A 13,532-nucleotide genomic window follows, 5' to 3' on the forward strand; every position below is an offset into this window, starting at 1 on the left:
AAATTGCCAAAGATCTGCTCTCTTTCATGAGAAAATAAATTCACAACAGGTAAATTACAATATGTTGGCCGTCTTGTTTTTAATTTTATTACTTCTCATCCCTCCGTCTTTATTTTGCCAATGTTTACTTTCTAAGTAGCGATTTCTTTGTCTTGCAATTTATGTTTATTGAAAAATAATGCTGTTAAACCACACACTAAAAATCACAAACTCAGCCCCAACAGAAAGAGACATATTTAGCAGCTTTGATTTTCAAAGCACATTTTGCTACATATTTTACATGTTTGTTTTTTTTACAGACTACCATCAAGTTATTTTTTATTTTCTAAATTTGGAAATGCACAATAAAATGCAACGACTTAGTTTTATTTTGAAGTCGACACCTGACGTCAGAGGAGGCTCGCGCCGCTGTGATTCAGCGGCTCCGGTTGGCGGGCTGCACGCGCGTCCACTCCTCTGCGCTCGCGCTGTTTCGGCGGCGGCAGGGCGGGGTTTGTTTTGAGAGCGGACCGGAGAGAGAAGACTCACCAGGGAAGATGGCGACCGCAGGGTCTGCCGAACGGCCTGGGAGACCGGCCAGCGCCACGGCCGCCGGCACGTCCCGGGCCGGGCTCGCAGCTCGGTGCCGGTCCGGGTCCAGCCCACCCGAGTACGAATCCAAGAAGTGCATGGCGTGCGCGGAGACCGGAGGCAGCCCGGCCGGCAGACACCTGGCCTGTCCGCTCTGCCTAGCCCCCAGACACTCCGGCAGCGAGGAGCGGCTCCGCGGGAGGAGCGACCACGAGAGTAGCAGCAGTAGGCCGGGCGGGAGGGACTGCGACAGCCGGAGAGGTCGGTGAGCTTCTCGGGGAATCGCCCGTGCAGATATCGCTGTATCACACCGCTGCAGGGTGTTTGTTTAACGGCAGAAAACAGCGGGAATTTAAATGAAATCAACTTTAATAAAGTTTAACGTGAGCAGCGCGCGGTTTTAAGAATGTTAAAGGTTAGTTTTATGTGAAAAACATTTATGAAGTGTGGTAGCTGCAGGCGTAAAAATCCCCGCTTTTCTTTATGGAGTTTTGTATGGAGCTACAGGCTCAATCACAGGTCAACGTGTGGACACAAATCAATGAGAAAACCATGGAAACAGCCCTCAGAGGACACGTGACTGCTCACAGTGACCTCACCTGATCACAGGTATAGGCAGCAGGGTCACATGTCATGTGGCACTGCTCAGGTCTGCAGATGGGGAATGTGTCCAGACATGTACAGCTGGAGGAGGAGTTGAGTTACTGCAGTACTAGTAGTACTGGAGGTATTACTGCGTGGACTCTGTTAGCAGTGACTGGCTGGAAAAGCCCAAGGGGGTTATTACTAGCAGAGGTGGGACCAAGTCATTGTTTTGCAAGTCTCAAGTAAGTCTCAAGTCTTTATCCTCAAGTCTCAAGTCAAGTCTCAAGTAATGTCAGGCAAGTCAGAGTCGAGTCTCAAGTCACTGGTGTAAAAGTCCGAGTCAAGTCACAAGTCTGAAACTTTGAATTTCAAGTCCTTTCGAGTCTTTAAAAAAAACAAAAAACGAAAAAATAATGTTGCAGTTATGCTAAATGTAAATATTAGACCATGTAATTTTAAAATCTGTGTTTTTCTCAACACATGACAAAATAGTGAACTTAGAAAATATACACAAATTGTGAAATTGCACCTCTTTAAAATGCAGCTCAATTAAACCTAGCTCCAAGAATAATTTTCACCGACAGTTCTGAGATAAGCTGCATGTTATTCTTGGATGCGCTTGTAGGACCAGCTTTAAAATCGCATGACAAAAATATCATACACATTAAAAAGAACTGTATCACCAACGGAGCCTGGACAACATTTGCTAGTTAGATGAAGTCAGCTATCTCATCTTAGCATATTTATATGCATATTTATAATCATACGGTTCTTGGTGTGAGCGCATACACTCATGAAGTTTAGTAACTTCAGGTCACTGCAACAAGCCCAGGTACAGTTTACCGACGGATGGGTGCAGGACCTTGAAACGCACCGTGTAGAACGAAAGACCATCGTACGTATCATAAGTTTACCAGTCTCACAAATTGTCTTCATAAATACACATTAGTTAACCGTTTATTAATAGGACCTTTGAGCTCAACGGTAATTAATTAGTAGTGGAAATAATTTCTGGTAGCATCACAGAAATGTAGCAGTGACAATAATACTGTATGCTGTAATCGTACTGGGCAATTAGTGATACAAACCTGTTTTATCCTGTGAATAAAAGTATATGTTTTTGTCAATGTACCATAATAACAGAAGCGAAACGCAATATTGTGTCAGGACAATTCACTATTTATGCACAATAAATAAAGGAGCATAGCACGACAATTTCTGTTCAGCGCCAGACTTGCTTGTAACCTATATCACCAATTATGTTAAGAAAAATGACGCATTAACTACAACAGCAGACTGACCTTCGTGTAAATGCTTGGAGCAGACTAACCTGTGAGCTGCAGTGTTCTGGGACGTTATATTTGGTCTTTGAATGGCTGCAATCCAGTCGCCTCTTTGTTACTTCGGAAACATGGCTTGAACAATTTCTCTTCAACGACGTAATCCGATAACAACCGATCTCTTTACTCGTCGGCTTTCCGTGGCTGTCATGCGACCGGCTATTGCAGTTAATAATACAACAGCTTCTTGACATTTTTGTGTTTCTTTTTATCGCTGTGTGACTGATTTTAATTGAAAGCCTGCGTGCGCTAGTACCGCTTGCCACGAGTTCCCAGAATCCTTTGCGGTTCTACCCGTGAATGACGTCACATTTTCAATCTCTATATAATATGCATGTTAAATTTTATATTTGGGGTAAAATATCAAGTCTTTTCAAGTAAACCGGTTCAAGTCCAATTCAAGTCCCAAGTCATTGGTGTAAAAGTCCAAGTCAAGTCACAAGTCTTACAACATTTTTTCAAGTCAAGTCTAAAGTCATAAAATTAATGACTCGAGTCTGACTCGAGTCCAAGTCATGTGACTCGAGTCCACACCTCTGATTACTAGTACTTAGAGCAGGACACAGCAGGAGAACCATAAATACTGTAAGTACTCTTTGACTTGCACTGACCACTGTGAACAGCAGTTCTTACATAAGAAAGCTCGGGTGAGACTCAGTGGCTTTATGTGTGTTGGATGAAGTCAGAAGGTGCTGATGGTGATCATGTTTTATGTTTTATTCATTGACCCAATACTGACACCTTTAGCATTTTTCCTTTTAGGCTGTATCTGAGCAGCTTTGTGTGATTCACAGTTTGTCTGATGCTGGGCTTCTGTCGTGTCTCTCTGACATCACAGATAGCCAAGAGTGGAGCAAACCGTGCCCGAGCTGTGAGCTCACAGGTTTACTGCACGTGCACCGAGCTCGTTATTACAAAGTTTTAAGACAGGAAGTGAACAGTAGAATTTTAGTAGTCAAAGTCACCTGTTTAAATTGTATTAAGCCTTTAAATTATTAGGGGCGTGGCTTCTTTGACTGTTTTCTCTTTGGCTGTGTTCCTTTAGAGTTCTTCGTCTCTCCGGTGCTCATCCCGAAGTCTGCCGACGCTCCTTCAGGCCCGAGCGGGAAACACAAGGTGAGTCAGAGAGCTGCAGGTAAACCTGTGATCACCTGTGAGTGGTTAAGCTCGTCACAGCCGACCGAGCCTGCTGAGTGTTTTATTGCTGAGGAAGAAAAGCAGAGCTCTGCAGGCTGCCGATATCAAACTTGAGAACTTTGGCTTTAATTTGAGTTTACATTAAGTTTACATTAAGTTTTCTCTCTAAGCAGTCACCTCTCTCTCAAAGTTTCCACTGTGAGTCTCGATATACCCTCGTAGATGCTGCGTCGTCTCGTGGAGACAGGAGAATCTTTGTGTTTTAGCCCTTGAAATAAACTTTAACCCCTCCGTGTTTCAGCTGCTGCTGTGTGACGACAGAGAGGAGGTGAAGAGGAGGAGCTCTCTGAACTGTAAAGACGAGTCAGTCCGTCGTGATGAAGATCCGGTGAGTGATGACAGGCTGAATGTTTTCATCCTGCAGCAGCTGTCTTAACTAGCTGTTGTCCCTCCTCAGGGCGTCCTGTCTGACTCCGAGAACGAGGAGCCGATCAGCAGGAGGATCCGAAACATCTCAGCCTTTATCAGGAAAACCAAAAACTCATCCGCTGGGTGAGCACAACCACCCTGTCCTATTCCTTTTGCAGACAGTGAACGTACCACAGACTACAGGGGTGTGACCTCTGACCTCTGTGTTTATTCTTTAGGAGTTGTCAGAGGAGCAGGAGCTGCACTGATCCTGTGGAGGATGGAGGAGGAAAGATGAAACTTGTCACCCAGCCGGCAGCCGTGATGGACCGGGTACGTGAGACAGTCATGTCATGTGATCAAGACTCCCGTCTGTGGGAACTTCAGAAGAAATAGTGTTTTATCAGGCTGTGTTAGAGAGTGTAATCAGATTACTGTATGCTTCAGGAGCCATCCAGGTTCAGTCTGCGGGGAGAAGGATCGTTAAGCCCCTCTGCCATTAGAACCTGCTCGGCACGATTAGCCCCAGTTTTCAGGGTTACCTTTAGGTCATAGTACCTGGTCGGGTTCCAAGCGGTCCGAGCAGGTAATAAAATGTGACTTCATCAGACTACATGATTGGCTGGTCAGTAGCGTCACTGGATGAGTCGTGAGAGCTTCTCGTTCAGTAAAATCAAAACCGCCATTTTTGAAACGCTACATCAAAGGAGATGGCTACAAAAACAACGCTGCGTTCCCCGAGTGTGACGAAAAGCCACAGAGTGAGCTGCAGGCATATATTTGCTTCGACGTGCACCTTTGTCTTAGTGTTCGTGTCACATGTCAATAGACTCTGTGCACCGTGTGCTACTTCCGGTGGGGAAACTCCTGTAGGGCGCCTCGTTTCCGGTGTGATATTCACGTCTTGTTTACGGTCGGGTTTTCCAAAACAAGTCAACCAAATGGATGAATCAAGCGGCGATTTACATTTCTCAAGATGTCGTGGGAATTTACTGAATATATCTGTAGATGATGTTCGTCGACGTGTCGATATTTCCCCCACGCCTCAAAGCAAAAGAGAGAAAGGATTCAAATGTTTTATTTTGAGTGTTTGTATACAGCGGCCCCTCGTTTATCACCGGTGTTCTAAAAATAACCAGCAACAGGTGAAATCCGTGAAGTGCCCAGCTTTATTTTTTACAATTATTTGAGATGTTTTAAGCCCCTCACTACACTTTATACACTTTTCTCAGACAGGCAGGAACATTTTCACACTTTTCTCTCTTGCTTAAACTCTCAAAGTTCAAACCTTCGTAGAAAAATAATTCCAGTATTATAGGATGAAACCAAAGATCAAACCGTGTTTTCGGGTCCAGAACATGAGAATAGAGCAGCTGAGAGAGAATCCAACATCAATCAATCATTAATGAATCAATGAATCAGCGATCGATGTAGCGATTCTGTACTGTACAGGAGAGACGGCACGGAGGAGATCAACAATGGTCTGCAGCCGAACGCAATGTGCTGTAAAAATAAAAAAGCATGCAAAATTGCACACAAAAAATCTGCGAAAGGTGAACCGCGTTATAGCGAGTTAGGGAGTTATAGCGAGGGACCGCTGTAATTTTGAAGGCAAGTCACAACATACCCTTCGTGAATACTAACGTATAGAAACCCTTACCAGCAATCATTCATTTATTTTTTTGTGGCTTTTTTTTCATAGTTTGTTGACATGCTGTGTGGGTGTGTACTGGTATGGACATAACGGGGAAACATCTGGCTTTGACTGTTGTTCACCTGCAGTTTGAGTGCTGAACATTTGCCTGTTTAAATCATAAGAACTGTCTGTATACAGAGATGTGCTTCTGCTGCAGTGATGCAGTTCTGCTTGTGTTGAGTGACGTAAACAACCAATCGATCTGCACGCTTCAAACGTCAAAACTGATCATCTGATTTTTTTTTTTTTATGACACAGCAGTGGTGAGTGTTCCCACCTCTGCTCTTTGTAACTTAACGCCATCTTTCCGTTTTCGTGTTTTGGACATGATTTTTGAGTCCACCTTCGCAGTAGCGATTGACCGCAAAATAAAGCTACCGGAAACGTACAACCCCACTAGGGCTGCCACGATTAGTCGACTAGTCACGATTACGTCGACCATCAAAATCGTCGACGACTGATTTAATAGTCGACGCGTCGTTTGAAGCTTTGTAAGATCACAAAAGACGCAGGAATGAGTAGCAGGATTTAAGAGTGTAATAACGGACTGGAACAGAAGATGGCAGCACTGCATGTACAAGGATGTCAGCTGCCGTTAAACCCCGAAGAAGAAGTAGCTCTGTCCCAGAATTCATAGCGCAGCTTTCAACAATGGCGGCAGCTAGTTAGTTTTAATATTACTCTTATTATTCTTTCTGGGTCACAAAATAAACGTTTAACATATTTTCAGGCGAGAATGTAGCTGTGTAAACCTCAAATATCTGCTCAGTTTATCAGGACACCACATATTTTCAAAAGCGCTCCGACGTTTTCAGAGACGTCTGTTACCCACTAGCTCGTTAGCTAGCCGGGGGCTAGGTCACTAGAGCCGTGAGAACACCGGACTCCCGGCAAATCGCGTCTTTCGCTACTCAGGTTAAACATGATATATGAGTCACTTAGATAACTTAAAATGTTGTTGTTTGGCTTTTTTCAGTATTTTATTTGTTCCTGAGTAAATCGGTTTGGCTGAGATTAAAGTTATAGTTTTTACACAGCTGAATAAACCTCAAGCAGACAGCTGATTATCAGAAGTGTGAGATGCTCGAGAATTTACTCCGGTGTCCTGTTATATTTTAGATAGCAAGGAGTTTATTAAACTTCACCGAAACAATCTGCAAATGTCATTAAAATTTAATAAACTATCATCTTGTCTTTATTTTTAGTTAGCACCTTAAACACTTAAAGCTGTAAGCTAATGATAGTTATATAAGAGCAGATGCTGCTGGTGCAATAAGCTGTACGTTTTACGTCCAGTGGATGATGATCTGATTAGTCGACTAATCGCAAAAATAATCGGTGACTAGTCGACTATCAAAATAATCGTTTGTGGCAGCTCTAAACCCCACATCCGGTCTTAAAACAGGAAGTTAGCATTTTCTCATGCACAGGGTCTATTACGTTGTGAGACGCGCAGACAAATTGCCCTGATGACAATGCACTGGTCTGTAATGGAAAACCAGTCGATTCAAACAGGTATTAATGGAAAAGGCTCTATAGCAGGGGTGTCAAACTCCAGGCCTCGAGGGCCGGTGTCCTGCAGGTTTTAGATGTGTCCTTGGTTCATCACAGCTGACTCAAATGGTTAAAGGACCTCCTCAACATGTCTTGTAGTTCTCCAGAGGCCTGGTAAAGAACTAATCATGTGATTCAGGTGTGCTGACCCAGGGTGAGATCTAAACCCTGCAGGACACCGGCCCTCGAGGCCTGTAGTTCCCCACCCCTGGTCTATAGAGTGCTTTGGGGTCCACATCCTGAACTTTCACTGTGAGCTTGCACCATCAGGCAGGCATTAGAGTGACAAACCTCTGCCTCCTTGTCTGCCTGACACATCGTGTGGATACCACCCCACTACAGCTCAAATACCTGGTGAAACATCACAACTCTTAAAGGAGTCGCCTTCTACTCAAACATGCTCACAGGTCCAGCTGTGTAGAGTCCAGTCTCTGCATGGAAACAGCACAGCATCCATCAGAAGGAAGTGTCGGGTTTTACAGAAAAAATCCATACAAGTGTATAAAACGGGGCCTGGTGATGGCGTTTATTCTTATATTTCACCTGTGTTAAACAGCTGTGTGGTTGCTGACTTGTGTTCTTGTGTCCTCCGCCAGGTTGGCATCAGCCACAGCTATGCGGCAGGAATCCTCCTCTCCTCTGAGAACAGCCGCTCTATCTCCGCCCCCATCACCGCTCCCGATCGGAGGCTCACCTGGCGAGCTGTGCTGACATCATCTTCCTCGGCTCTCCTGTGCATGCCTCCTCCCCGCCCGGAGCGCTCCATCAGCCCCGAGAGCAACGACAGCATCTCCGAGGAGCTCAACCACTTCAAGCCCATCGTCTGCTCGCCATGCACGCCACCCAAGCGCCTCCCGGACGGCCGCCTGATGGAGCCCACCATCGTGAAGTCCACGCCCCGGAACCTGACCCGCGGTCTGCAGAAGGCCACCAGCTACGAGGCCAGCCCTGCCGTCCTGCAGAAGTGGAGGCAGATCGAGCTGGACCGCCAGAGCCTCAAGGTGAACTCCAAGGCCACGCTGACGAGCCCCGTCTCCGAGGTAAACCACAACAAGCTCGGCATGGGTGGCGAGGGTGCAAAGACGCGCCAGTCCCCGGCAGGAGACGCAGTGACGTCAGCAAACAAGAGGAGGCTGCTGTTCGACTCTCCAGCCGGCGACACGGACAGCTTCCAGAAGCAGTCGGTGAAGATCCGCGTCCCCGCGGTCCGCTACAGCAGCGAGTCGACCTTCAAGGGAGGCTTTGAGCCGCCGGCCGGCACTCCTGAGTCCTGCAGCACGGGGGCGCTGTTCAGTCGGAAACAGTCGTTCTCGCCCTACACCAAGAACTCTGGGGTGCAGTCCTGTAAGTTAGTGCCAAAGGACTCTCAGAGTCCCAGGAAGGAGTCCGACAGTAGCATCCACAACCAGACTACCTCACGGAGGGGCAAGAAGAGGAAGCAGAAGACCAAACATCTGGACTCGAGCCGCGACTTGGATCTGAAGAGGGGCCGGCCCGTCAACCAGGAAGCGCTGGACGAACGGTACATCTGCCAGATTCAGCAGGAGCGGCAGGATCGAGCGCTCGCCCTGAAGCTGCAGAGACAGTTCGACCGCGAGAACCAGAACCGTAGAAGGAGCCCCGACAAGTATTTCCTGCGGTCCTGGATGTCCACTCAGAGCCGCAGGAGGCGTGGTCTGAGGAGGTCCAGACGAATCAACAAGAAGCACTAGACAGACGGGAAGGATCTCATATATGCAAAGACACGAAAGGCGAAGGTTTAATGAACGTATGAATGTTTTCACTCGTCTGACAAACGGGTTTGTAACCTGGAGACGTTTCTTCCAAACACCAGCAGATCACCAAAAACTGAACCTTCAGCTGCAGGACGGCGCGACAGTCGTCACCACAGGAAACCTCCTGGAAGTGTTTGAACTCAGAGGCTTAATCTGAGCTTTTTTACAGATCGCATGGCCGAGTCGTTTCTCTGCAGCTGGAACAAAGAAAGCTTTCACAGGTTCAACCATAGTCACGTGGCCCGGGGCAAAGGATGTTTATGTTGAGCTTCCAGTTACAGATCCAGGGTGGATGTGAGGCCCTGAAGGTCACAATGTCTGAGCTGAACATCGCCTCGCATCCCGACACCGCTGAAGGCGACGGCGGTGTTTAATCCGTATTTGTGCGCTGCGTTCCAAACACAGCGGCCTGCTCATCATCTGAACTGTTGCAAAGGTTCAGATGAAGGCAGGCTGCACGCTGCCGGGCCGAACACGACTCTGTCGGTTCAGTCCGGTGCGCTCCACGCGATGATGATGATGTTTATTAATATAGTTCATTTAAATCTCACCGGCCTCACAGTGATCTCCCAGAGGCCGAGGAAAATCTAAAAGGAGCTTTATGGAAAGAAATGAGATGAGGGACTTTTCCTTTGCTGCTAGCGTGAGTGTCGGCCTGAGCTGCTGTTTGACAGAAATCTGTCTTTGTATTTGTGACCGTTTATGAAGCCCAGTTTGAATAAAATAGTTAAAAGTGATTTTTTATTGGCTCCAAAACTCCAGACTGTCAGAACTTTCCAAAAGTCCAAAATCATGATTCGTATGTATTTCGGTAGCTCAGAGCGTGACACGCGTCTCTTCATTCATATCTGAAGTGAACACATATCTGAACACATCACTTCCTACCTGACGGTCCCTCTGGGTGTGCAGGTAACCCTCCACCCCTGAAAGCGTGACATGTACCTGGTATTACCCTCTGAGGTGATACTGAGGAGCACCGACGGTCGCTGTGACGCAGGTTTCTGTCGGCCAGAGGGGGTCAGCAGCACGTCTTTGCCCCGGGCAGGTGGAAGTTACCCCTGGTTTATCCTCGTGAGAACTTTCCACAGGTTAATCAAAGTCCAGCCGACCTGCATGTGTTGGGAATGCAGGAGAAACCAGAACCCGCTCAAATATAAGGAGGTGTTGAGTCAGACTTCTCCCAGCAGCTGAGGATCATGGGACATAAACTTCCTCTAGTATAGCTGCTGGTGTCATCCTGGTCTTCCAGTCTGAAAGTCGGAGCTGCCGAGGCTCGTGGGGACTGCAGTCTTTAGAACCCGATTGGTCAGGAAGGATTTCTACCTGAATTCGGATCAGGAGACTCACCTGGTCACTCTCAAGGAGCGAGGAGCCGTGTGATTGGACGAGCTTTATGGCCTGTGATGTCAGATGCTGGTGCATTCAGACCAAATGTGAATTTACTGTGGTCACAGAGCTCTGACTGTGGTACTTTTAATAATTATTGATTTATAAAAATCACGCTGGAGTCAGAGTTAGAACGTCACCTGTGGTCCACAGGAAGCAGGTGAGGCAGGTGGCTGTAGAGCCGACAGCCATTTAGCAGCGAGGTTAGAGCCCCATCTCTATGTAGAGAAACTTCCACGATTGGGCCAAGCTGAACCAATCAGTGAGCGAGTTCAAGCTTTCGGGGACAAAATCCACCCTGACCCTTCACTCCTCACAGTCAGCTGTTTTCTGTCTGCAACGTAAACATATTTAATGCAGAAACTGCCTTCATGCTGCGAATACTGTCAGAGTTACAGGACATGCGTGAGGTGGTTTCCAAATCTGGATCTTTTTAATGTTTTGATCGCTCCGTCAGTGCAGCAGAGGTCCACACGAAGCCTTCAGGCTGAAACCATCAGAAACTGCAGCTCGCTGCCACGCCCCTGCAGGAGCCTGAGCCTGAAGCTGAGACTGAAGGTGGGCGTGCACGTGCTTGGTCTGAGCTCACCTTCACACTCTGCTTCAGCGTTCCAAAGGAGCTGCACGGCTTCTGTTTGCAGGTCATCTGTGTTGGATCGGTGATGCTGTAGCTCCTGCAGGCCGTCCAGATGTCTGGTTCCTCAACACACGTGTTTTTTCTCCATGCTAAGCTCTGTCAGTGGTTAGCCTGAGTGCAGCGGCACGCTGTGTTCACACTGTGCTCAGATCACAGGCAGTCTGAACGACGCTGAGCGCTGGTGGGTCGCTGTTAGAAAAGCCGTACTCGCACTGAGCCTCAGTAATGTCATGATTCACTCTGGGGGTCGTATGTATGATAGATGCTGAAGAAGATGTGAGGGCGGGGACAAACTGAGGACACGCCCACAAACATCCAACGTGTTGGTGTAGTTACTCTGCAGTTCCTCTACCTGAACACCTGCAAAGAAACAATGAGGTTGGGTGGCGTTAGAACCAGACTGCAGCTCACAGGCTGGATGTAAAATAAAGGTGTAGCTCCTTAAACCTGCATTCTGTCTAATGTCCAGCAGGGGGTGGCAACTCAAAAATCTGAGACACTCACCTGGTCTCTGTGCTCACTAACACTTTCCTGATTGGCTGATCATCATTTTGGAGATGATGGTGCCGTCAGAGTCACAGGAAGCAGGTTAGGGGTTAGGGCGGGGCTACCTGTGATTGACAGATTGCAGTGCTCTCTCCCTGTCATGTCTGCCAGCAGCACAAACCCAGGTCCAGTTCAATGACTGGAGTTACTGGAGGTAAGAGGCCACGCCCCTAATAACTGTATTACTACCTTTAGCTTACAATATAAAGCGACTTGAGACGGCTGTTGTTGTGATTTGGTGCTAAATAAATAAAAGTGAATCGAATTCAAACCATGTGAGCGTAAAATGCAGGTGTCATGAAGGGAAATGATCCACACAGACCAACAGTGTATCAGGCTGCAGACGTGTTCATTTTATCACGGGAGTCTGCTGCCTCTGCTGGACGGTGGAGGAACTGCAGCCTTTGGAGGTTTAGGTGATTGGTTTAGATCATAGGTGTCAAACTCTGGCCCGTGGGCCAAATTTGGCCCGCAGCCTAATTACATTTGGCCCGCAAAGCCATACCAAATTACTATCAGAGCTGGCCTACTGGTATTATACAGCTAATATATATATTGTTTAGTATTAAGCTCGGCTTGTTCCATATTCAGTTTTTCAGCAAAACGTGTCCATAAGAAAAGATTCATTCTCATATCTGGAGGAATAAATATGTTTCAATAAATATTAATGTTAGCCCGCGACTTTGTTCCTGTTTTGAATTTTTGCCCACTGTGTATTTGAGTTTGACACCCCTGGTTTAGATAATAATAACATTCCTGCTGTTTCCTCTTTTTTTTTTTTTTTTTTTTTTTACATTTCTGCGTCCTCAGTGATTCCTGGCCTTCATCATCATCATCATCATCATCATCATCATCAGCTGTTAAAGTTTAATTTGAAGTCTTGATGGAGCTGAAGGGCTTCTCTCTCTTTTTTTTTTTTTTTAAACCATTAAAGATGAGCACGTTTCTGTTTTGTATTCTTTGGTGGGTGCAGAGAGTTCAGGTGGGGGTGGGTGGACGGGGTCAGGGGTCACGCTGAGTGCCAAATGAGCAGATGACATTGATCCTTTGTAACTGACTAGTTTTGTATGAGCGGCTGCTGGAAGAAAAAGTAAAAGAGTTGAAACGCTGGCTTGTGTCCTGTCTTCTCTTCACTCAGTGATCTGAAGCCCAGGGCTCACCTGAGACGCTCACCTGAGCGTCCCGCAGATTGCCAATGATTGGTAAGAAGAAGCAGGAAGTGCAGCAGGACGTCCTCCATCAACTGCAAACAATATCGCCATCAAAAACTCAGCAGGTTGAAGGTGATGCTACAAACTCTGTTACTCCATGTTTCATTCCCCAAATCAAAATGAAGGATGCTGTAAAGCAGCTGCTGTGAAGTCTGATATTCACAGAGAGTTAAGGCAAGGCAAGTTTATTTGTACAGCACAATTCAACAACAAGGTGATTCAAAGTGCTTTACAGAGACATTAGAAACAAGAACAAATAAAAAGCATGATTTAAAATTGATTACAACAAGCAAATAAACTAATTAACAAACAAACAAACAAAACAGGATATAAAATCAAAACAGATAAAATCAGTAGTTAAATGTAAGTTTTGAAGTTTAAGCTTAAAGTGTGGATTTGGTGCTTTATTCAAATGCAGCTGAGAACAGGTGAGTCTTCAACCTGGATTTAAATAAACTGAGTGTTTCAGCTGATCTGAGGCTTTCTGGGAGTTTGTTCCAGATATAAGGAGCATAAAAGCTGAATGCAGCTTCTCCGTGTCTGGTTCTGACTCTGGGAACTGATAAAAGACCGGATCCAGATGACCTGAGGGATCTGGATGGTTGAGCGAGAGCCTCAACCCCATTATGAGCACCTTCTACAGAGGCACTGTGGAGAGCATCCTCAGCAGCTGCATGTGTGGTATCC

At 46.5% G+C, this 13,532-nt stretch overlaps 1 protein-coding gene across 1 annotated transcript; it reads left to right on the top strand.

Moving 5' to 3' along the window:
• The first annotated feature begins 405 nt into the window (after nt 1-405).
• Nucleotides 406-9,802, top strand: rnf169 (ring finger protein 169). The gene is made up of 6 exons (XM_026192890.1): nt 406-831; nt 3,541-3,611; nt 3,934-4,020; nt 4,090-4,184; nt 4,280-4,373; nt 7,887-9,802. Exons 1-6 carry the CDS (start codon nt 537-539, stop codon nt 9,000-9,002), a joined length of 1,758 nt encoding a protein of 585 aa, XP_026048675.1. The 5' UTR covers nt 406-536; the 3' UTR covers nt 9,003-9,802.
• The last annotated feature ends 3,730 nt before the right edge of the window (nt 9,803-13,532 follow it).

Source organism: Astatotilapia calliptera, chromosome 14 (assembly GCF_900246225.1).
Source record: "Astatotilapia calliptera chromosome 14, fAstCal1.2, whole genome shotgun sequence".
NCBI classification, from domain to species: Eukaryota; Metazoa; Chordata; class Actinopteri; order Cichliformes; family Cichlidae; genus Astatotilapia; species Astatotilapia calliptera.

Bases quoted from the DNA above. Each gene is read 5' to 3' on its own strand.
- rnf169 (XM_026192890.1), top strand. From the start codon at position 537: ATGGCGACCGCAGGGTCTGCCGAACGGCCTGGGAGACCGGCCAGCGCC. The intron at 3,612-3,933 runs GTGAGTCAGAGA...TCCGTGTTTCAG, and splicing joins GCCCGAGCGGGAAACACAAG to CTGCTGCTGTGTGACGACAG. The intron at 4,021-4,089 runs GTGAGTGATGAC...GTCCCTCCTCAG, and splicing joins TCCGTCGTGATGAAGATCCG to GGCGTCCTGTCTGACTCCGA.